Raw genomic sequence first — 23433 nt, forward strand, 5'->3', positions numbered from 1 at the left:
GGGAGATGAGGGAGCGATGACAATGGCTGAGCAATGAGAGCTCATGGGTGAGGTCAGGGCTCTGGGAATGCTCAATCAATATTGAGCACTGCTTACACAGGAGAACTGGAGCTGCTGAAACCGGCAACCTCACCTGATTTAAAAAAAAATGTACACAGATTTTTTTTTTTTATACACGATATGCAGGATAGGTGGGGGTCTGTGTGTGGGGACATTAAGAAAAATTAGAGTTAGCCTTTATTACCGCTTTAGGTTCACCAACTCAGTAAAAGATCTCAGAATTGGGCAGATTGTAGAAAATGATTTGCGCTTATCTGCACAAAGCTGTACTTCGCCTTTTCTCCCAGCTCAGCAAAACCCTAGCACACAAAGCTTTAGATTCTCAAACACCAACTATAAGAATTATTTTGTAGAAGAAAATGGTAAAGAAATTGCATACCTTTTTGTATTATAGGCTGTGTCTTGGGGAGTTTCCTCAAGTAATGTAACATATACCAAGGAGCATGTCAGGATGAATAGCACTGTTAATGTGTGAGCTCTCCTAAAAAATAAAATAAATAGAGTGGTGGTATTATAAAAATGTGACAAAAACAATTGCTAAGGTATGTCTCCTAGGTCATAACATTTTAGACGTTAACATACACAGAAGATATACAAAGAATAAACTTTATGAATGTAAGCTATACATTTCCATAATGACTGGCCTAACCATAAATCAAGGCTCCACCCACAAGATTCATCATCCCTTAGGCAAGGCTCTACCCATGAGGTGCATTATCCCCCACTTTGGAGAGGACAAGACAAGCCTTCAACCCGCCTAGTTCAATCAGATATTCTCATCAGACCATGTAATAACTTTGGCAGACCTTTGTACGCATACTAAATATCTGTTATACTGCGTACATGCTTCTCCCATGCAGCCAAAGCCCTTAGGATGTTGGGAAGGGGAAGTGCACTCTCTTAACTTCAGGAGCTCCAGGCACAATGAAGGGGAACACAAAAAAAAAAAAAGTATATACTGACTTTTTATGCCATTATCACCAATACTTTATAGCAGGCATGTCCAACCTGCGGCCCGGAGCCGCAGGCAATACGGCCCACTGCCCCCTGAAAATTTTTTTTTGCTGGGGAGGAAGGAAGTTGGGTCGGGGGCATGGCCACAGCAGCTTCCAACTAATGGTAGGCAGAGACTGTGGGGGGGGGGGGGGGGGGAGCATGTGCAGTGTTTCTGACTCCTATCTCCATGACCACTTCAAATCACTGAAGTGGTCATGGTGGTTAGAGTGTTCCTTTATTATCTCTCAGAAGACGTAAACCTCTGTATACTGATTCCATTTCATTTGATCATCCTCTAGTTGTGTTAAATTAGTGCGGGGGGCGCGGCGGCGCAGGAGGGGCGCAGCAGCATTTTATTACATACCTTAACAATAGTATATATTTTATATGCGGCCTGAGAAAATTTCTCTACACTCAATGTGGCCCAGAGAAGCCAAAAGGTTGGACACCCATGCTTTATAGGAAATACCAACAGGCTAACTTTCACAAGGTAAGCCCCTCCCATACACAGTTCAAATCTCTGCCGGTACAGCAGGAACTGGCTGAGATTCGAATCATTAATGGACAGGCTGAATGTACCAAGTTGATTGATCGTACAACCAGCTTGCCGGAGCAGCTAGCAATAATGTCTTGTCTATGTGGGGACGGCTTTACCCGCCCTTAAACCTCCCTGCTCCCCCCCTCCCCCCGCTGGGAGAAGACAATGGGCCCGCAGGAGGGATTCCTCCATCAACACTGTCTGTTGAACACGGTCTATCCCCAGGATTTAGCAGAAATAATTGTATTTCTCTTAGGTCGGCCATACACGGAGCAAATTTCTTTCCTGCAACCAAGGGTTGCAAGAAAAGTTCTCTCCGTGTATGGCCGGCCTAACAGGAATACGATTATCATTGCCAAATTCTGGGGACTTCAGATAAACTTTTCTAATATGCGTGGTTACCCCAGGACCTCATGTTGCATATCATCCTTGCAAAGCTGGTTACGATCTATTCCACAAATGCAATTTCTATCAAATGTGAGCCCGCGCCTTTTACAAAATAAATGCAAACCCCAATTATCCATTCTAAGGAACAGCAGGGGACCTAGCCTTCTGAAAACTAGGGGAGATACAGCATAACACACATGAGCCAGCAGTTTTTTTTTGATCATGCAAGGAGGATTAAAATTACAAGTTAAACACATTCTTGTAAAATTGGAAAACGTGCAAGCTTTCCACCATATGAAAAATGCCACACAAAAAAAAACTGGTTTACAACTATGTTCTATGAAGAAACAAACAAACAAGAGGATTTTCCCAATTAAACTCATCAAAAGAAGAGATTTACTAAGCAAAAAAAATAAAAAAAAAAAGTGTTCCCATACATACCACAAGCACTAAAGCCTTCTACTAAAGGGTGTCCTTTAATGCAGCTTTTACTTAGCCTCTGGTATCTAAAGTAGCATACATCTAATTTTTATATGGCTTTAAAAGGCTTACCTATGATTTTTATATTTTCCACTCTCTGTTCCTAGTAATGGCAGCATACCAGGAATAATTGGTAATACATAGGGGGGAGAAAAGAAAATCTAGATTAAACAGTGTTCAAGGAAAAGGTCTTTTTTGGTGGCCTTTCCCCGTTGAGTGTTTTCTTTGCAACGAATACCTGATAAATTCCAATTCTCAACACAGAGGAATCTTGTAAATAACTCAAGTCTTGGGATACCCTGAAAAAAAATGCTATATCTACAGCTCATTGTACATTAGCATACACAATAAGCTTATGTAGTAATATATAAAGAACAAGGCATGCTCTGCGTACTTGACACCCACCCTATATAACAGCAGTCTCAAAACTGCAGCCCAGTGGCCAGTATGTGGCCCTTGGAGAACAATTTCCACCAACTGACACCAATGACGGGGCACTGTTTCCCCTACTGACACCATCAATTGGGCACTATTCTTCCAGTGATAACAATGGGGCACTATTTTTTAAAAATAAAACCAATGATAGGGCACCGATGTTGGAGAATTCATTAGTAAAGTTTGCCCTTACACCTATGCCCATAGAAATGCTCCATTACATTGATAATCAGTGGAAAAGTTCAACCTACATTTGTGGCCATTGGGTGAAGGGCCCCATTACAATAGTAGTCACTGGAAACAATTCTCCATACACTGGTGGTCAGTGAGGTAGAATGTCCCCTAACATACAGCTAAACAGAGTAATACCGATTGTCATCAGTGGTTATACAGTATATTTTAAATTGCCAATTACTCAACTACGTAAGCTCTGTAGAAACCCTGGGGTTACATGGAACCCAGACTGAGAATAGCTGCAGTAGAATCAGACATTTTTATTCGCCCACTGTCTACATGTGTGAATAGGATTTCTGGCTTTGGAGAAATACAGACTGTTCTGATGACTAAAGATTTAAAAAAACTGGATTTTTGTCTTACCGTAAAATCCTTTTCTCGGATGTTCATTGACAGACACAGCTCCAGATCTTCTTGACCCTTGGGTGTATGCTGCCCCCTACAGGTGTAGGACACAAGGCAGAAAAAAGTTTGACTACGCCTAGAGGGCAGTCCCAGGGGGTAAACTCCCACTTCCTGCTATAGGTCTTCAGTTTTGTAACAAGCAGTGTCACAAGAACATAAAACCCAACTCATTAGAGGGTCAGGTGCTGTGTCTGTCTATGAACATCAGAGAAAAGGATTTTACGGTAAAACAAAAATCCAGTTTTCCCTTTCGTTCATTGACAGACACAGCTCCAGATCTTCTTGACCCTTGGGACACCCCAAAGCAGTGTCAACATGAGAGGTAGGAAGAACACAGCAAGAAACACACTTTCCAAAGGCTAAACATAGCCAACCAGGTAAAAACAGGAGCTCAACCAGGAACAACTGGAGCTCATCTGACAAGCACACTCAAAAGAGGACTACTACTCTCCAACAGCAGCCTGCAAAACCTTGCGGCCAAAAGAAGCATCCCAAGAGGCACTAAGCACCCTCGGAGAATGCGCCTTTACAGGGAAAGGAGGATCTTGACCCTTAATGGAAAAGGCCTGCACCACCGTCTGCCTGATTCATCTAGAAATGGTCGCAACAGATGCGGCCAGCTCCTTACGGGGCCATTTATAAGGACAAAAAGATAATTAGATTTCTGTGGCATAGGTCAAAGGATCCTGAGACCTTGCTACAATCTCTGTATCATCCTGTTTAGATGGGAGGCCAACAGGTCCACATCGGGAGTCCCCCACTGGAGACACAGTTAATGAAAAACATCCGAGTGGAGAGACCATTCTCCCTGATCCAACTTCGACTGACTGAGGTAGTCTGCCTGCTAATTTTCTACCCCTGGAATATGCACAGCAGAGATTACTGGATTTAACCATTCTGCCCACCTTAGAATACCAGCTACTTCCAGGACCGCTAGGCAGTGCCCCCTTGATGATTAACATATGCCACGGCCGTGGCATTGTCCGATTGAATCCTTACCGGGTACCCCTGTGGACGAACCGTCCATTGGGTGAGGCAAAACCGGATTGCCCGAATTTCCAGGATGTTGATCGGCAGGTTGAACTACTTCAGAGTCCAAATCCCCTGAGCACAATCCATGCCCAAGACACCTCTCCATCCGAAACAGGCTGGGATCCGTGGTGACCACTGTCCAGTATAGAAGGAAGAAAGGATTTGCCCTGTCGAAGCACCGGAGAGCAGAGCCACCAGATCAGGGATTCGCTCGAACCCCGGCTAACAGGATCAGATTGTCCAGAGACTGTGGGTTCTTGTTCCATTTTGCAAGAATCTCCTTTTGCAAAGATCTGGTATGGAACTAAGCAAATGGAACCACCTTAAAAAGGTGGAGACCATCAAGCCCAGCACTTGCATACAAGTCCTTAGAGATGGCTGCCTGCTGGACAACAGGAGCCGTATCGCATCCTGCAACTTCTGGAGTTTTACCCCCAGAAGAAACACCAGGCTGAGTCCAGAGTCAGGCCCAGATAGTCCAGCTTGGTGGAAGGTGCCAGAACAGATTTTTGGAAATTCAGTTTCCATCCAAACTCTTGCAGATTTTGCACCGAAATGTCCAGACTGTCTTTTAAGGCATTTGGAGACTCTGCTCACAGTAGTAGTCGTCCAAGTACCTCAGTACCGCAATAATCCCCTTCTGCCTTAGCAATGCTAACACGGGGCCAAAACGTTCGTGAACACCCGAGGAGCTGAGGCGAGACCAAAGGGTAACACCACAAATTGATAGTGCTCCTCGCCCACGGCAAAGTGAAGGAAACGCTGATGCCCGACATATCTGGATATGAAGGTGCGCGTCCTTGATATCAATAGAGGCCAGAAAATCCCCCTGATGAAGGGATGCCTCTACCGTGCAAATGAACTCCACTCGAAATTTATGATCCCGTGCAAAGCGGTTCAAGGACTTAAGGTCCAGAATTGGTCAGACCTTGACTTCTTTCCTGGGAACAGTAAATCGGTTTGAATAAAACCCATGAAAACGTTTGATTCCAGGAAACGCTACAAATTAACCCCTGTGAAAGCAGATCCTGTTCCACCCCAAGAAGACCTCGTAGGTGATCTGGGGACAAACGCAGGTTGGAAGGGAAGAACTGGAACTCGATCTTGTAACCGGACGAATCAATTTGTGGACCCATTTGTCTTGAATCAAGGAGGGTCTGTTTCCTGAAAGAAGCAAAGACGTCCCCCCCCCCCCACCCCAGTTACGGGTGAGGGCTCCCCTTCAGGCAAAAGCGGCTTGTCTGCGGTATTGGAGGAACCCGTTCTCGACTTACGAGGCCAGGGAATATTGGAACCCCCCTGCGGGATTACAGGCTGATTTTGATCCCTGGTCCTTAGATCCTGAGGGACATAAGGACCGCGTTTACAACAAGACTCTTTGCTTCTGGTGGTCTGTGGAAGCAGAGTACTCTTACCTCCATCCAGTAAGACCCTTAATGATCTCTTCTCCTACAAAGGGGAAATCAGACAATACTTTCTTGGAATATAGCAAAAATTTGTAGCGCTAATACATATAATGATCAATATAATAGTGAAAATTTTAAATGATCTGAATGATAATAAAACACTCTGAATGCGAATAATAATAAACAAGCTCAGCAAAAAAACATGAACAAAAAGTCCTCTATTGTGAATATATACATGGATATAAAAGAATGAAAAATTGTGCTCAATAGAAGTGATGAAAAATTATATATAGTCCCAATGAAATCCAGTGAAAAATCCATATGAATCACATGAAGAAAATTGTATGGTAAACTGCTTACCAGACCCTTAAGGTCTTCAGAGCATATAGGTAAAGCAGAAAATAGCTGATATCATGGGAGAAGGATCACAGACTCCACAGGCACAGATCTCTCATAATAATGGCACCAAATCCAATCATGATCCATAAGGAAAGCCTCCTGTAGACATAGCCCATGTGTGGGTAATGGAGGAAAAAGGATGGAAGGAGCACATAGCGTAATACAGTTTAAATAAAATGCTAATTTATTAAAAGTTGCACTTACAAAAGTAGAAGGAAACTGGTATAACACAAAAACGAAGCAGCGGCGTCCCGCAGGTGTAGATAGGAAGCTTGGACCAACAGTGGGGGCGTGGCCGAGCTTCCTATCTACACCTGCGGGACAACCCAGCTTCGTTTTTGTGTTATGCCAGTTTCCTTCTACTTTTGTAAGTGCAACTTTTAATAAATTAGCATTTTATTTAAACTGTATTACGCTATGTGCTCCTTCCATCCTTTTTCCTCCATTACCCATACATGGGCTATGTCTACATGAGGCTTTCCTTATGGATCATGATTGGATTTGGGGCCATTATGATGAGAGATCTGTGCCTGTGGAGTCTATGTGATCCTTCTCCCGTGATATCAGCTATTTTGTGGTTTACCTATATGTTCTGAAGACCTTAAGGGTCTGGTAAGCAGTTTACCATACAATTTTCTTCACGGGTGATTCATTTGGATTTTTCACTTGGATTTTCATTGGGACTATATATAATTTTTCATCACTTCTATTGAGCACAATTTTTCATTCTTTTATATCCATGGATATATTCACAATAGAGGACTTTTTGTTCATGTTTTTTTGCTGAGCTTGTTTATTATTATTCACATTCAGAGTGTTTTATTATCATTCAGATCATTTAAATTTTTCACTATTATATTGATCATTATCATCTATTATATTGATCATTATGCATTAGCGCTACACATTTTTGCTATATACTATGTGGACTTTTTTTCTATGGGTCTGTGTTAGCAGCTTTTTTCACATCATTTTTTATACTATTTGGTTTAGCGCAGAAATATCTCTTGATTTATATAATACTTTCTTGGAAACCTGGTCCGTAGACCAGTATTTCAGCCATATCATGCGGCGAAGAGTCACCGCCATCACGGACACCCTACAGGCTAAGGCGGCCGCATCCAGAGAGGCATCACAGACATGCTGCAACCCCTGGACCAACTGGTCTGCCAGGTCAGGAGGGGACTGTCCCCCTTCCAAATCCTGGCACAGGAGCTTAGCCTATTCCCTTAAGGTCTGGGAAACCAAAAGTATGGCAAAAACCGGCCGCAGAATAAACTGCCCAGGGTAAAAAAGGTATCGGACCAGAGATTCAGCTCTCGTCAAAAGGGTCCTTAAAAAGGACAGAGTGTTTTCCAACGGGAGAAGGGTGGCTTTATTCAACCTGGAAACCTGCGAGTCCACCACAGGTGGTACTGTCAGTTTAACAGGGACTCTTCAAAAGGATACCTTCTAGCGAAGCGTTTAGGGACCCCAACAGTGCATTTGGGGGAACCCCACTGACTTGTGACAATGTTGCAGAAAGAGGCGGGAAACACCTTTGCCGCTTTGGAGGCTCTGCGGGTACAAAATTGCACCGTCACTGCTGTGTCGGCTGCACCAGTGCAATTTCAAAGTTTCCCGCACGGATACAATCAATACATTCCTTAGCGCTTTTTCATGCGCAGCTGTAGTGGAAGAGGAATCATCCTCGCTATCCGAGCACTCAGGGCGCATGGATGCAGACTCAGTAGGGTGGCTCACGTCCGGGGCGGCCAAATCAACCTCAGAATCTAAGGGGACAGAGGATGCAGGTGAAGGCGGAGGACGCTTTTTGCTCATCCTATTTTGGAGGACAATATCTACTTTGAACACCAGTGACTGCAGGACTGCCCCGCAGCCTTTGAGAGGGGGGTCAGGTGGTGACACGTGCTCCAGGGACTCCATGGTGGACATGGGGACCGCCAGCAAAAAGTGTAAAAAAAATGGTTAAAAATTCCTGCCACTGCTGCACCAGGGCACCACAAGTCCCAGCACACCAAATACCTATAACCGAAAGAGGGAGCCGCTTAGCAACCACAGGGACTCACCACCCCCTCCTCAGATGCAGAGTAAGAGAGCCAGGCTTCAGGCCATGCAGAGATCAAAGAGAAAAAGAGGAAGTACAGGAACTGCCACTAGAGGCCAACTCACCTCTTCATAGGCTTTAAAAACATGGCAGCCGTGTGATAGCAATGGGAAACTACATGAAAATGGCCGCTGGACTATACAAACCTGGCCGCCGATTATACACACAGACATCCACAGCAAAATGGCAGCTACACGTGGTGCCCATGTGGCACCCGGGACCCCCAGGTACACTTGGACAGCAAGGAGGGAGCATGCTAGGGATCCCCACCAGGACCATCCAGGGGGGGGAGGGAAGGGAGCAAGGAAGGGGGGAAGGGAGCTAGGCATGGGTGAATGGAGGGGGTGGTCCGCAGAGGGACCCGGATAGTGAGGGGGAGCGACATGGAGGGAAGGAAGGGCACTCGTGGGTCCGACCAATGCAGGCAGGGGCCAGCGTCCACCCCAAAAAAACCACCAGAAGAGGGGGGGGGGGAGAGAAAACACTAGTCACCACACCTTGGGACCGGACAGGCACTGCTCCAGGCAGACCACTGCACTATCTTGGAATGGGGGTGCTGCAGGCCAGAGGCACACTGCGACTCGGGCCGTGACCAGGGTTGCGACCTCGCAAAGGCGTTTAACTAGCCGGCCAGCCCCCGTCCAGTAGGGCTATGTCGCAACCAACCCAGCATGAAGCTAAGGTTGGGTTGTGCTCACTGGCCAGACAGCGAAGACCGTAAGGATCTAGAATATCCAGTCCGTCACACAGTCTGGCAGTTGATTGTAGTTCTCACAGAAACAGAAAATAATAAAGGAAGAAAAAATTCAGTTTAAAAAAGAAAAAAATGCTAGGACCAGAGATCATAGCAAGGAACTAGGTCCTTAATCCTGACTAGGCAGAAGAAAAAAAACTGAAGACCTATAGCAGGAAGTGGGAGGTATACTCCCTGGGACTGCCCTACAGGCGTAGTCAAACTTTTTTCTGCCTAGTGTCCTACTCCTGTAGGGGGCAGCATAAACCCAAGGGTCAAGAAGATCTGGAGCTGTGTCCATCAAGGAACTAAAGAGAAAGTGAATTTTTTGTGTTATAAAATTCAGCATAAAAAGATAAACAAATGGAAAGGTCTACAGCACCCATGACAGCCATTTGCATTCATTTTCCAACCTACAGCAAGTAAAAAAAAATGTTATATATATATATATATATATATATATATATATATATATATATATATATTTGGAACAGGAGATCAGACATATGTCAGGATTCCTATAGCCTTTTAGAAGCAGTGCTACCTACAGCGACCTGTCATTAGTGGACTTGCCTCTTCAGGTGCTGGACTGAAGTAAGGAAACCCTAATGGAGTTGATTTACTACAGGCAAACAGGCTGTGCACTTTGCAAATGCAGTTTCTCCAGAACTTCGTAAATGAGGGGAAGCTCTGACTTCCATCCAATCGTGTGCAAGCAGAAATGCGTTTTTATTTTTCTTCTTTGCGGGTGATTGGGTATTTTTTGCAGAGTGAAGCCTCATCTCATTTACTAAGTTCTGAGGCAACTGCACTTGGAAAGTGCATAGTCCATTTGCCTTTAATAAATAAACCCCATAATGAACCCGTATTATAAAAAGCGAGTAGTCTCGCTGTGTCTGCAAACTAGGAATAGACAGATTATCGGCAATGCCGATATACCGAGGGTCGATACGCACTTTCCCCGATATATATCGGTATTGGCTCCCGGGACTGGCAGATATTGACGATATTTTTGTGACTTTATTCTGCCTTCTTAGGCCACCTCCCTCGCCTTGGACAGCCTCGTCTGGAGTCAGGATTAGACTCACAGGAGTGTATTACAGCCATACACCCACCCACAGCAGCCTGGTGCAAGCCAGCCACCCACATCCACAGGCCCTGTACCAGCGAGCCACCCACCCACCACAGGGTGCCAGCCAGCCAGCCACCCACCACAGGGTGTCAGCCAGCCAGCCACCCACCACAGGGTGCCAGCCAGCCACCCACCACAGGGTGCCAGCCAGCCACCCACCCACCACAGGGTGCCAGCCAGCCACCCACCACAAAGTGCCAGCAAGTCAGCCATTAAGCATTAAACAAAAATTAACATGTTCAGTACCAGATTTGTGTCAAAAATTGTCTTATTTTTCAAAACTTTAAATGTACAAAATATCGGCCGATACCGATACGTTGTGACCCTGAAAAAAACAAATTGGTCTATCGCTACTGCAAACCATCAGATCCTATAAAAGGAGAGGTACAGCCAAAGCTAGTTTGGCGGCACTTCTGTGGATCACAAGGGTGCAGTGCGTTCTGCACTCCTATGACTCATTTTCAGCAGACAACGTTCTGAATCCCGCACATCACACAGCAGGTCCAAGCTCAGGCAAGATTAGGAAAATATGGTCGGGAACCACCCACAACCAGTATCAGCCTCTCAGTTAGCCGTTAAGAGTCTGAGCCTGCCGCCCCCTTCACAGTCCAGTGCCCCCACTGAGCACAGGGTGGGGAAGCAGAGAGCTCTCAAAACTGAGTGATCAGCGGTCTTGATCACTCAGTTCTCAGTCTTTGAACCAGTGGGGGACAGATGTAGCATCAGAGTGATGCTGCATCCACCTAGGTAAGTATGATTCTTTATAAAAAAAAAAAAAAATTCTATACTTCTCTTTTGAGGCGACAATAATTTTACAATTTTTATAAAATAAAAGCAATATCTATATCTCTCTCCCTCTGTCTGAGAATAGCAGAAAACACTTGCACTTGAGTGATGAAACAAAGGAATTGGAGAGGGCATTCTACACTATATATATATATATATATATATATATATATATATATATATATATATATATATATATATATATATATATATATATATATATATTAGAGCTGCACGATTAATCGTAACAGAATCGAGATCGCGATTCACTCCCCCTGACGATCTTAACATGACACTTGCTCGATTCTTTACATAGTTATGAGGGAGCAGCTGTCAAAAAAAAAAAAAAAAAAAGCCTCCCGCAAAAGCCTATCAGCATTAGTCTCCCACTGAACTGTAAACACAAATGATTACATTGTATCTTTTCTTTCCCTCTGCTGAGGAAGGAAGTTTAACCTCTTAAAGACTAAACCTTTTTCCTACACTTGTTGCTTGCAAGTTAAATCAGTTTATTTTTCCTAGAAAAGTAGTTAGAACCCCCAAACATTTATATATTTTTTTTTTTTTTTAGCAGAGACCCTGCAGAATAAAATGGTGATTGTTGTAAATTTTTATGTCACTGTATTTGCGCAGCAGTCTTTCAAACGCAATTAATACACTTTAATGAATAAAAAAATAAAAAAAATAAAACAAAACCGTAAAGTTATCCCAATTTTTTTAATAATGTAAAAGATGTTACACAGAGAATCGTGATCTTTATTCCAAGCAAAAAAATCGTGATTCTCATTTTGACCAGAATCGTGCAGCTCTAATATATATATATATATATATATATATATATATATATATATATATATATATATATATATATATATATATATATATATATATATATATATATATATGTAGAATGCCCTCTCTAATTGTTCCTTTGTTTCATCACTCAAGTGCAAGTTTTTTCTGCTATTCTCAGACTTCCTGTTTTAGGGTGGCTGCATTTCCATGCCCCCTTGTGATTCTGAACAGTCACCTTTTCCTGCTTGTGCTGAGATGAACTATACATTTACCTCCCGACACATTCAGGTCTTTAAGAATTGTAGTACACGTGACCAGAAATAACAGCACTGCTTGCTCTACACCAGTAGCAGTGGAGCATAGGGAATGTGCACAAGACAAAAAACACCAGAAAACAATGAGAAACTCTGCCAGGAAAGGAGCTGTTGCCCACAGCAGCTGCTTTGTTTAAGATTACCCAAAAATGACTAATGAAACTTACCTAGTTACCCTGGGCAACAACTCCATGGCTCCAGTTTTTAGAAGTCAGCCCCTGTCTATGTTCTGTGTTACAAGGCGTCCTTCAAACATTTTCCCATTCTGTGTCAAGCACGGTTCTAGAAGGTGCCCTTGAAACATTAAGCAACTAACATGACTTCTACTACACATGTAGTTTGACTGGTTTTTAGATACATGCAAAGGCAAAGAGACAAAGAAAAGCACTGTGAAGCGGATCTAACTAGAGGCTTGTGAAAGTCAGTTGAAAGTGATAAAGTGGAAGGAAAGTGACGGTAACCTGGATCGGGCTGGCGTAACTAGAAACCAAAAAAAGATAATCACCTAGCACACAGTCTGCATCTGAAATTCAAACAAATTAACATTAAAATATTTATATAGAAGAAATCGCAGAAGTCTAATAATCAGGAGCAACAGACTAGGTAGAAAGTGACTTCTCTGCTGTTATGCTGGTCACCAAAACAAAGGGCTGGTGCATGGTGGAGACTAAACTCCAGCCTTATCTTTAGTCATGTAAAGTTGTACAAGCTCCTCGCCAGTATCAAAATTGCTTACTCAGTTTTAAACTGCACACTGTAAGCTTCTTGCAGTGTACATTAGAAGCTACATCAAGTCAGAGCCTGCTTCTTATTTCCTGAAGAATGTCCAGCATCATCTAGCACTTTCCTCCGAAACCTTATTGCCCCTTCCTCACTATATGTTCTTTCAATCATGGAGGATCAACATCACCTGTAGCAATACCTAGGACAGTCTTCATACAATTGCAGGCTGCCCAGAAGCACCCTTCCTCTAGACCAGTGGTCTCCAAGCTGCAGCCTATATACCAGGGGTCTTTAAAAAGTTTCCTCACTTTGATTTTATATTGGAAACGGTGCAGGCGGTGTTTTTCTGACGGCATTAAAAAGTTGGTATGACTCTGGGAAAAATGCATTGCAAAGGAAGGTGACTGTAGAAAAGCAATGGAAAATGGATTTTTGTAAAATCTTACCGTAAAATCCTTTTCTCTTAGCTCATTGACAGACGTAGTCCTCGGTGATACAGCACCTTCGGGTTATGTTGCCTCCACAGGAGCAGGACTAGACAGGAAATTAAAAAGCTCTGGCCACACCCTAGGGGCAGTCCCAGAGGGTATATCCTCTCTCTCTGCCTCAGCAAATCAGTTATGTGAAAAAGCAGTCTTTAGAGATTTTAACCCAACCCAACTCAAAAAACAGAGGGGTGGGGACTACGTCTGTCAATGAGCTAAGAGAAAAGGATTTTACGGTAAGATTTTACAAAAATCCATTTTTCTCTAGCGCTCATTGACAGACGTAGTCCTCGGTGATACAGCACCTTCGGGACGTCCCAGAGCAGTATCACAAATGAGGGGTGGGAAAATGAAAATCAAATCCCAATCTAGAAGGCCCAACCGGTGCCTTTTTTTCAAACAGAAAAAACCCTCGAGGTAGACCCCCGGTCTCCTCAAATTGCGGCCTGCAAAACCTTGCGGCCAAATGAGGCATCCGCCGATGCCGTCACATCAATTTTATAGAATTTTGTAAAGGTATGTACCGACGACCAGGTGGCCGCCTTACATACCTGGACCACTGACGCCTGATGGCGAAAGGCCCAGGAAGTACTGAGCGCTCGAGTGGAGTGCGCCCTAACAGGGAACGGAGGACTCTGACCCTTAATAGAATAAGCCTGTACCACCGTTTGTCTAATCCATTTGGCAATGGTCGCGGCAGATGCAGGCAAACCCTTTCTGGGGCCATCCGTGATCACAAAAAGTGAATCCGTCTTACGGAATGATTCCGTAGCTTTCAGGTATACCCTGATTGCCCGAACCACATCTAAGGAATGCAACGCATGTTCCCGATGATGCTTGGGCTGAGGACACAAGGAAGGTAGTACAATATCTTCATTCAGATGAAAATCTGAAACCACCTTAGGAAGAAAAGATGGCTTAGGATGAATTACTACCTTATCCCTATGAATCACTAGGTATGGGGACTGGCATGATAATGCAGCCAGTTCTGACACCCTGCGAGCAGAAGTAATAGCCACCAAGAAGGCCACCTTCTGGGATAAAGTAAGCAAGGGAATCTCCCTGATGTTTTCAAAGGGAGGTTTCTGTAGAACCGACAAAACCAAATTAAGATCCCAGGGCGGTAAGGGCGCGCGGACTGGTGGAGCCAGGTGCCGCACCCCCTGGATGAAATTCCGCACCAAGGACTTGGTAGCTAAAGGCTTCTGAAAGAAGATTGCTAATGCTGAAACTTGACCCTTGATGGTGCTCAAGGCTAGCTTCTGCTCAACCCCTTGTTGCAAAAAGGCCAATATTCGAGTCACCGAATAGGTACGTGGAGGAAATCCTAAAGATTCGCACCACGCAATATAAGTCTTCCATGTGTGATAATAGACCTTGCTGGAAGTCGCTTTCCTTGCTTTAATAAGGGTAGGAATGACTGAAGTAGACAAACCTCTGTCCTTCAGTACTTGGGTCTCAATGGCCAGGCCATTAAAACCAGCGACTGTAAAGCATGATGGTAAATTGGTCCTTGAGACCACAGACACTCCCTGAGACGAAGTTCCCACGGAACGTCTGCGACTAGCATGTCCAAGTCGGCCAGCCTAGAATTTCTAGGACCACTGGCGCTGATAGAATCTGAACCAGGCGTCCCTAGAGGTATCTGGCCCCGACCATCCGAGAAAGTCTGGTCGTTTTCTGTTCCCACACATTTATCAGATACCTGATTGTTATCAGGAAGGGTGATCTTTTCTGGTTGAACCTCAGGGACCGAAGTCACCCGACTAGAGGCTACTTGGCCTATCTGGTCAACCAGATCCGATTCCTGTGAGGTATAGGGACTAATCTTAGGAAAAGGTAAAGGAAAAGATCTATTCAGGGAACGGTAACTACCGCTTCCTGTAGTACTTAAATGTTGGAAGGGAAGAATCGCACCGGTAGTAGTGGTTGATGCTCGATCTAATGTCCTGAATACCGGTGAAAACGTCCCCCCACCCTGAAACCGGGTGGGGGCGCACCTTCAGGCTGTGTACTCCTTTGCTTCGGGTTTGGCTGGGTTGGTCCTCTGCTTGTCCGACCAGCCCTTCTTGAACCCTCCTGGAGGAGTCTTGCCTTTCCCGCTTGTACCAGCCGGGCGCCCTTTATGGGCGGTAAAGAAAGGTCCTCGCTTGTTGCGAGGTCCCTTAGCTTTAGCAGCCTGTGGCAAAAAAGTGCTCTTGCCCCCAGTGGCATCCTTAATGATTTCATCTAGGTTGGCCCCAAATAGACGATTCCCCTGAAAAGGGAGATTTGTCAAGGTCTTTTTGGAACCTAGGTCAGCTGACCAGCATTTTAACCACAGCACACGTCTGAGGATGACCGCTGACATAGATGCATGCCCTAATAAGGGAGTAGTGTCCAAGGCTGCGTCACAGATAAACTGTAGCCCTTGTATAATCTGTTCCATCAAATCAGATGTCTCCTGGGGAATATCTTTTCCCCTAAGGTCTTGGCGTACCATTCTCGCCCATTCCGTAAGTGTCTGGGAAACTAGACCAATAACAATTACTGGTCTAAATGCTGACCCTATCAGAGAGAAGATGGTGCGGGACTCTGCTTCCATCTTTCGATCCACCGGATCCTTAAAGGACGAAGTGTCCTCCACTGGGATAACCGTGGCTTTATTCAGCCTGGAAATAGGTGGATCCACCACTGGTGGTACCGTCCATTTCTTAATGATGGATTCCTCAAACGGATAGCGTCTAGCAATATGCTTGGAAATAGTAAAGGTACGCTTAGAATGCTCCCATTCTCCTTTAATCTGATTACCGAAACACTTGGGTACAGGAAAAACCTTCACCGTTTTGATGGGCTTATTAGTACCAAAAGGAATCTCTGTTTCAGTTGCCTCTGCCGGTAAAGCCTCAAGTTTTAAGGTTTCCTGCACTGCCACAACTAGTGCGTCCACCAATGCTTCTTCCTGAATTATAGCGGGAGAAGAAACGTCCTCCTCACTGTCTGAGGGGGCTTTACCTGAGACAACAGCCCTTGCAGAGGAACCTGCAACTGCAGTGACCATCTCTGAATCTGAGTCAGAAGTGTCAGATAGTATAGGGGTAGGCGGGGGTCGCTTCCTTGACCCCCGTCCCTGACCGGCCGCCTCCACCCGAGCCACCATAGACTCCAAAATTGCTGTAAATGACTCTACACTCTGTGCACCGGCGGGTCCCGTGGCCCCCTCGAGGGAAACAGGTGGGGGAATATGTGTGGCAGGGTCCATGATAATTCCAGTCACTTCCTGGATAATATAATTCAAAAATAAAAAACTTTTTTTTTTTTTTTTCCAGACCCCCAGCGCCACAAAAAGCCCCTTAGTGTTACCTGCTAGGGATCCCTATCGATCGAGAGAGAGAGAGATAGACCCCCAGGCTCACCACTTGATGCTCAGAGTTAACTGCAACAGGTTATAGCGCTGTCTTGACAAACAGGAAGTCTTTTGGCTGGCTGCCCAGGAAGAAAGGAGGCGGCTCCGCCCCTCTGCACGCCTTCCGGCGCCTCCCCTAGCTCCACGAGGTGTTTGGATCACCTCAAACATGGCCGCCCCCATGCTGGAGACACGAGGCTACGCCAAAATGGCGGCTCGTGCGGTCCAGCAAAAAAAATGGCGGCGGCCTGTACTGAATAGCGGTGTGCTGCAGGGCACACAACACTCTCTCTGCATGGGGATTTGGCGTGGTTGGCGGTACCGGCCCTGGCGGACCGCATGGCCATTCGGGAGGCCTGCTAATAGCTGGAGATCTGATTAGGAAGGCAGTCTACATGTCTGTGGCTTCTGACTGGTAGGTAGCTTATTCTTATCACCGTAAGATTCCCAGAATGCCACTGATTACAATCTTTTTAACATGTATACAATTAGATTGTTAGCTCCCAAACCAAGCCTCCTGGCCTTTTGCACATAAAATCACACTCAAAGTAGGAGGATCTGTGTCATTTATAGGATAGAGAGGGACTCTATCTTACCATACAGAGAGGGGCCCGCGTTCACCACAAGACCCGTCAGGGGAAAAGGGGGAACATACTACTCACCATACCGGAACCAGGCGGGCACCAACTCCTGACAGTACCCCTCTCCACCGGGGCGGGAGGGCTGTCGACCGATATGGACGCCGTGACTCATGGTCTTTGGCGTTTCAGCGAGACGTTTAACTTGCGGGGTCAGTCCTTTAATGGGACTTTGTCGCGGCCGACCCAGCGCGGAGCTATGGCCTGCACGCGCTCGTAGGCTGAACTGGGGTGACCACCGGATCTCAACATCCAGCCCGTCGCCCAGTTCAGCTTTCTTGCTTGAAGATCTCACAGGAACACTGGAGAAAAAAAGCTGTCTAAAAAAATCTTTTAAGAAAAAAATCTTGCCAGGACCTAAGATCCCAGCAAGGTATCTAGGTCCTTACTCCTAACTAGACAGAAAATAACTGATTTGCTGAGGCAGAGAGAGAGAGGATATACCCTCTGGGACTGCCCCTAGGGTGTGGCCAGAGCTTTTTAATTTCCTGTCTAGTCCTGCTCCTGTGGAGGCAACATAACCCGAAGGTGCTGTATCACCGAGGACTACGTCTGTCAATGAGCGCTAGAGAAATTTGATTTTAACCACTTTACCACTAGAGGATTTTGCTGTCTTACGTCTGGGCCACTTTTTGCGATTCGGCACTGTGCGACTAACTGACAATTGCGCGGTAAAAACCATTTTTTTTTTAAATTTTTGGCCAATTTGTTTTCTGCTACCCATGTTTGGTAAAAAAAAAAATCACAATAAGCGTATTTTGATTGGTTTGCGCAAAAGTTATTGCGTTTACTAAGGGAAAGATTTATGTCATTTTTGGTGTTTTGGCGGCGATCTGCGGTTTTTTTTGCGGGACTGCGACATTGCGGCGGACAGATCGGACCCTTGACTGACATTTTTGACACTTTTGGGGGTACCAGTGACATTACTACAATAATTAGTGCTATATATATGCACTGTTACTGTAAAAATGACACTGGCAGGAAAGGGGTTCATTTTATTGGAGAGGGAGGGGTTAATGTATGCCTGGTGCTTACTAACGTGTGGGGGGGGGGGGGGAGGTGACTGTGTGACACAGGGACAGATCCAGGGTTCAGCTATGCTGAACACTGCAATCTGTCACTCCTTGTCACTTAGGAGATCCGCCCGCTCTGTTTACACAGGCGGGCGGATCTCCAAACTAGATTCCCCGACGATCGCCGCCGCTCCTCCCCTGGCCCGACTCCCGCTGTAACTGAAAACAGCGGGAGTGAGCCTCCGGCGGCGCGCGCGAGCCTCTGGCGGTGCGCGTGCGCTGCCGAGAGGGGGGAATGTCTGGTGACGTAGACCTACGTCGCCAGACGATAACGAGCCACTGTGCTGCAGTAGCAGCACAGTGACCAGTGGTAAAGCGGTTAAAGGGTGCCTTGACTGAAAAAAGGTTGCGAAACACTGTCTTAGCAAGTCCTCAAGAGATAAAAAGGCAGGTGGGGACACTGACACATCAGCACTCAATATAAACATTTTTTTATTTACCCCCTAGTTTTGATGAACTGTGGTTTTAATGATCCCTGCTTACAAAGACCTACTAAAGCATTTTCTAAGGCCAGCAGTTTTTAAGAGTTAAGTGCAGTGTTAGTTTTGCGCTCAGATTCAGAGTGAGCATAATCTTCCAGGATCCTACAATGTTCTGACATATATCCTTTAATCTTTTTTTTTTTTTCTCTTTCTTTTTAAAACCCACTTCTGAGTCTGTATCCTCAAGCTTTCTGCTTTCTCAGCAATGGTTTTCACAATTTGTGCTTTTCTTCTGCCAAACAGCTTCCTATTCCTATAATTCCCTGGCGAGGAGATAAGAAGATTAAAGGGTGCATGTGTATGGCAAGAACAGCTTGGAGAAATGTTTACGGGTCAAACTAGTTTAGGCTATAAATATTGAATTCTGAGCATGGCACAAGTAGAAACTTTATTATAAAGTAACCCTAGGCATTATATTATGATATTCAAGACGTACTAAATTTTACACTTCAGTTTGACCCAATTGCTAAATACCAGGCTGCCAACATGTAAGCTTAAGATGTAATCTTCCACTGAAACAAACTAATATTAGCAGGCTATGTGACCCATCGGAGCAACTTTTTTTTACAATAAGGCAAGTGCAACTGCCAACTAATTGACTGCAAAAGGTTGCAATAGTGTATGAGTCCGAACAAAGGCAACCCTCCGGCCACCTATTCTCAGAGTATGCCAATTTGTTCGCTCCATGCCTTTTTCGAGTCAATGTCAAAGTAGTGAAGCCAAAGAACATCATGCCAACTAGGAAAACCACAGGTCTTTGAAAGTCTCTCCAACCACCTTTGGCCCTCCTGCTCCCCCCCTCACTGTGATGGGTAGCCTGTCTCAAAGAAAGGACAAGCCAATGCTACATGCAGACAGAGCAACGTGCAGCATTCCATAATCACTAATCAGAATTCATTATGGAATCTCCATGTTTGCCATGGGTCCAGTGCTTTGCACTAATCTTCTATAGAATATCTAGGACTACCTCTGTGTTCAGCCTTTTAACAGTAGGTTTGTTTTTAGCAATGGAAACCTGGCACTGGCCATTTGCTAAAAAATAGTAAAATAGAATTTTTGTAAGAACTTACCGTAAAATTATTTTCTCTGACTCCTCTGACAGTCGCCGCCTGCAGAGGGCGCCATTACCCACTAGCAGTGTTAATTTCGTCGACTAAAAACGTTTGTCGACTAAATTAACACAATTTTAGTCGACTAAAACTAAAACAATTCAGATGACTAAAATACGACTAAAACTAAAATGGCATTTTAGTCAAAATAAAACGAAATAAAAAATTGACATCAAAATTAACACTCCTCTGCTGGCCATTTCTATATCGGCAACACAATTCCATCCAGAGCATGTAATAATAGCACATTAAAGTTTAAACATGTATTGCACCACCGCATAAGCATAAGTAAGGAGCATCTACTAAACTGCTGAAAACTAAACAATTAAGAAAAAGGCTTCTCTTATATTTTTCCCTAATATTTAATGTTGGTAATTTATTCAGGTAATATGTGACATTACAGCCAATGGAGTTTACAGCAGTGTTAATTTCGTCAACGAAAACGTTTTTTGTCAGCGCTTTCGTCACCGGCATTTTTCAATTGACTAAAACAAGACGCAAAGTATAGCACATTTTCGTCAAATGACGAAAACTATGACGAAAATCAAATCCGTTTTCGTTAACGAACGAAAACTAAATGAGAATGTGAGGCAGGGACGTTTACCCAACTTCCGGTTTTCACAGAGCTCCGCCTGTGTGGCGTCTGGCGTGGCGTGCCCCGTGACGTCCGACATGAGGAGTGGACTACTACAAGAGAGTCGACTCGAGACCAGTCACCTAACCTCACCAGAGCACTGCAGCCAGAAGCACCAGGCCTGACTCATCACAGGGCACTGGCACCCGGCCACCACCACATCCAGAGCAGAGCACCCACTGTGAGTTAACAGCCAGGCCAGCTATTACTGCCTCCCTGAGTCCCCTCAGACCATTCACCAGTCACCACTGGCATCCGATTCCGCCATCCATCCAGGACTGTGTGCGTGCATATAGGCCGCTGAGGCCGCCCGGCCCATCCTGTTCAACAACTTCAGTTCAGAGTCAGACCAGAGACCACCCTTAAACCTGAGACCCCCATCCAGCACTCTGAGCAGCACTGTGTGCACTCACTGCAGGCAGCAGCATTACAGGCCTCCTCTCTGACCTGACCATGACCATTTAGATGACTAAAATGAATTTTAGTCGACTAAAACGTCCTACATTTTAAAATGCAAATTGTTTTAGGCGACTAAAATGTACTGGAGTTTTAGTAGACTAAAAATGACTAAAACTAAAACACTTGCAGAAGACTAAAATGGGACTAAAACTAAAATGCCATTTTAGTCCTAAGACTAAATTGAAATTTGCTGCCAAAATTAACACTGCCCACTAGTGAAGGCTGTATGAACGGGCGGCGACTGTCAGAGGACGTGAGAGAAATTCACATTAAGGATCTTGCCTTTGCTCCCTAAACCTCTATTGCGATTAATACCCCCCCCCCCCCACCACCATCTTGAACTGGCCCATTCCTTCCCTTCAATCTTACTTGGGTAAAAATTAAGCAAGGTATACATGTAGATTTATGATCGTTTAAAACCCGCTGGAAACTCACAGATCCCCACATAAACAGAAGTGATGCTGATGCAGGGATCCCTCCCGCTGTTTTCTGACTGCCATTGTTTGCAAGGGCTGATCAAATGCAGATTTTCCAGCATGACCATTTGACTGAAGCCAGTTGTTTCACTGGCGTTTATTGAACAGACAGCGCTACACACGTCCTGAAAGTCCTGCTCAACCAGCCAACTCGTCACATGTATACACCGCTTTAGATCAGTCTTTCTCCAGCAGCCTTCTTGGATATCTACATCAGATATGCCAGGAGACACCAGCTTTTACTGTGCCTGGAGGAGAGCAGTTTCGGTGGTGGCTGTCTTAACCCGGAAGAGTAAGTCATCTCCAGATGACATCATGAAAGAAGACAGCAGATCAGTTGAAAGATGCTTGATTTCCTAGGTGGGAAAGTGTTCAGGATATCCCAGCATGCCAGGTAAGAAAGGGTAAAAAAAAATGACCTCCAGAAGGGTAAAGTTCCTCTAAGGCTGGGTTCCCCTATTGCGAAATGAATGCGGGTTTCCCCCCTATCGAATTTGCATGTCAGGAGAGTGTGGCTGGCTCTCTATGGAGCAAGTTCACATATCTCTGAATCGGCTCCGGGGCGAATTGCACAAGAGTCCGTTTAAGGTCCAGATTCAGCCAAAAATGCGGACTGAAATCAGACCTAAAATGGTGAACAGGGGCACATGGGACCCCCGCTGTGAGCTGCTCCATGCAGCAGTGTGAACCTAGCCCAAGTATGCAAACTGCCAGCACAGACATTACAGTGCCTAAAACATTTGCCTGCCATTCGGATACTGACGCAGAGATATATATATTTATTGGCACCAGCTCTACTGAAGGTCAATGACAAAACACGGGGATTAAACCAAGCGATTCAGTCAACCTTCGACTGACTTACTGCCCCATAAGGCAAAAACATTGGCAGGATATGTTCGCTACACTCCAATGCAGACCATCACAAACTTAGGACATTTTTCCAAGGCATTCTGCGACATGCCCTATGCTTTCGCTGGCAGCAATACAACATTGCAATATAAACATGCAGGAAAGATCAGGCATGGTTAACAAAAAACACACAGGTACTCTGCACATCCAGAATAAACCATTCAGATGCTTGGTGCCAATCTCTGGCACTACATCATACTGGGTGACAGCACAGTTAATGCACAATAGACCAGTTAAAGTTCAAATTTCATTACAGGATCTGAGGCAGCACAGAAGACGTGAACCAGCCAGCCTTCCTAAAGTGGTTGTAAAAGGCAGAAGGCTTTTTTTTTTTTATCTTAAAGTGGAGTTCCACCTAAAAAAAAAAAAAATACATAAAAATACCCCCGGGACAGTCAGGGCTAGTACATTCCACAATGGCTAGCCTCTGAACTGTCCCGGGTTGCACTTACCTGCAAGAAGAAATACTTACCTTGAAAATGTATTGTCCAACACTGCCATCTTAGGTGTGGGCAGCTTGAAGATAGCGCTATTCTCTTCTGCGTCTTCTTCCGTCCTCTTCAGTCCCACGATGCACTGCGCCGGCCCCGCCGTCACTTCCGGGTCTGCAGCGTCATTCCTGCACAGCTTCTGGGCATGCCCAGAAGCGGTTTAGCAAGGTATGACGGCACCTGCACCGGAACTGACATCGGGGCCGGTGCAGGCGCATGGATTCCTGGGAGCGATGACGTTCAGCTCCCAGGAATCATTGCAAGCCAGGAAGTGATGACTCGCCGTGGCCGCCAAGGGAAGAGGAAGTAAGGTAAGTATATTATCTTCTT

General features: G+C 45.1%; 1 protein-coding gene across 2 annotated transcripts in view; it reads right to left on the bottom strand.

The window, feature by feature from the left end:
• Positions 1-23433, bottom strand: part of PTDSS2 (phosphatidylserine synthase 2) — a 167191-nt gene that overhangs the window by 90191 nt on the left and 53567 nt on the right. The window contains exons 2-3 of one of the 2 annotated variants that reach the window (XM_082270393.1): positions 2534-2564; positions 440-541 (exon numbers count right to left, since the gene is read on the bottom strand). In XM_082270393.1, the coding sequence (XP_082126519.1) occupies positions 440-541; positions 2534-2564 (133 nt within the window). The remainder of the gene's footprint in view (positions 1-439; positions 542-2533; positions 2565-23433) is intronic. The other variant, XM_082270392.1, reaches the window with a different exon arrangement.

The sequence above is a fragment of the Pelophylax lessonae genome, assembly GCF_965119305.1.
Source record: "Pelophylax lessonae genome assembly, chromosome: 10".
Taxonomy (NCBI): domain Eukaryota; kingdom Metazoa; phylum Chordata; class Amphibia; order Anura; family Ranidae; genus Pelophylax; species Pelophylax lessonae.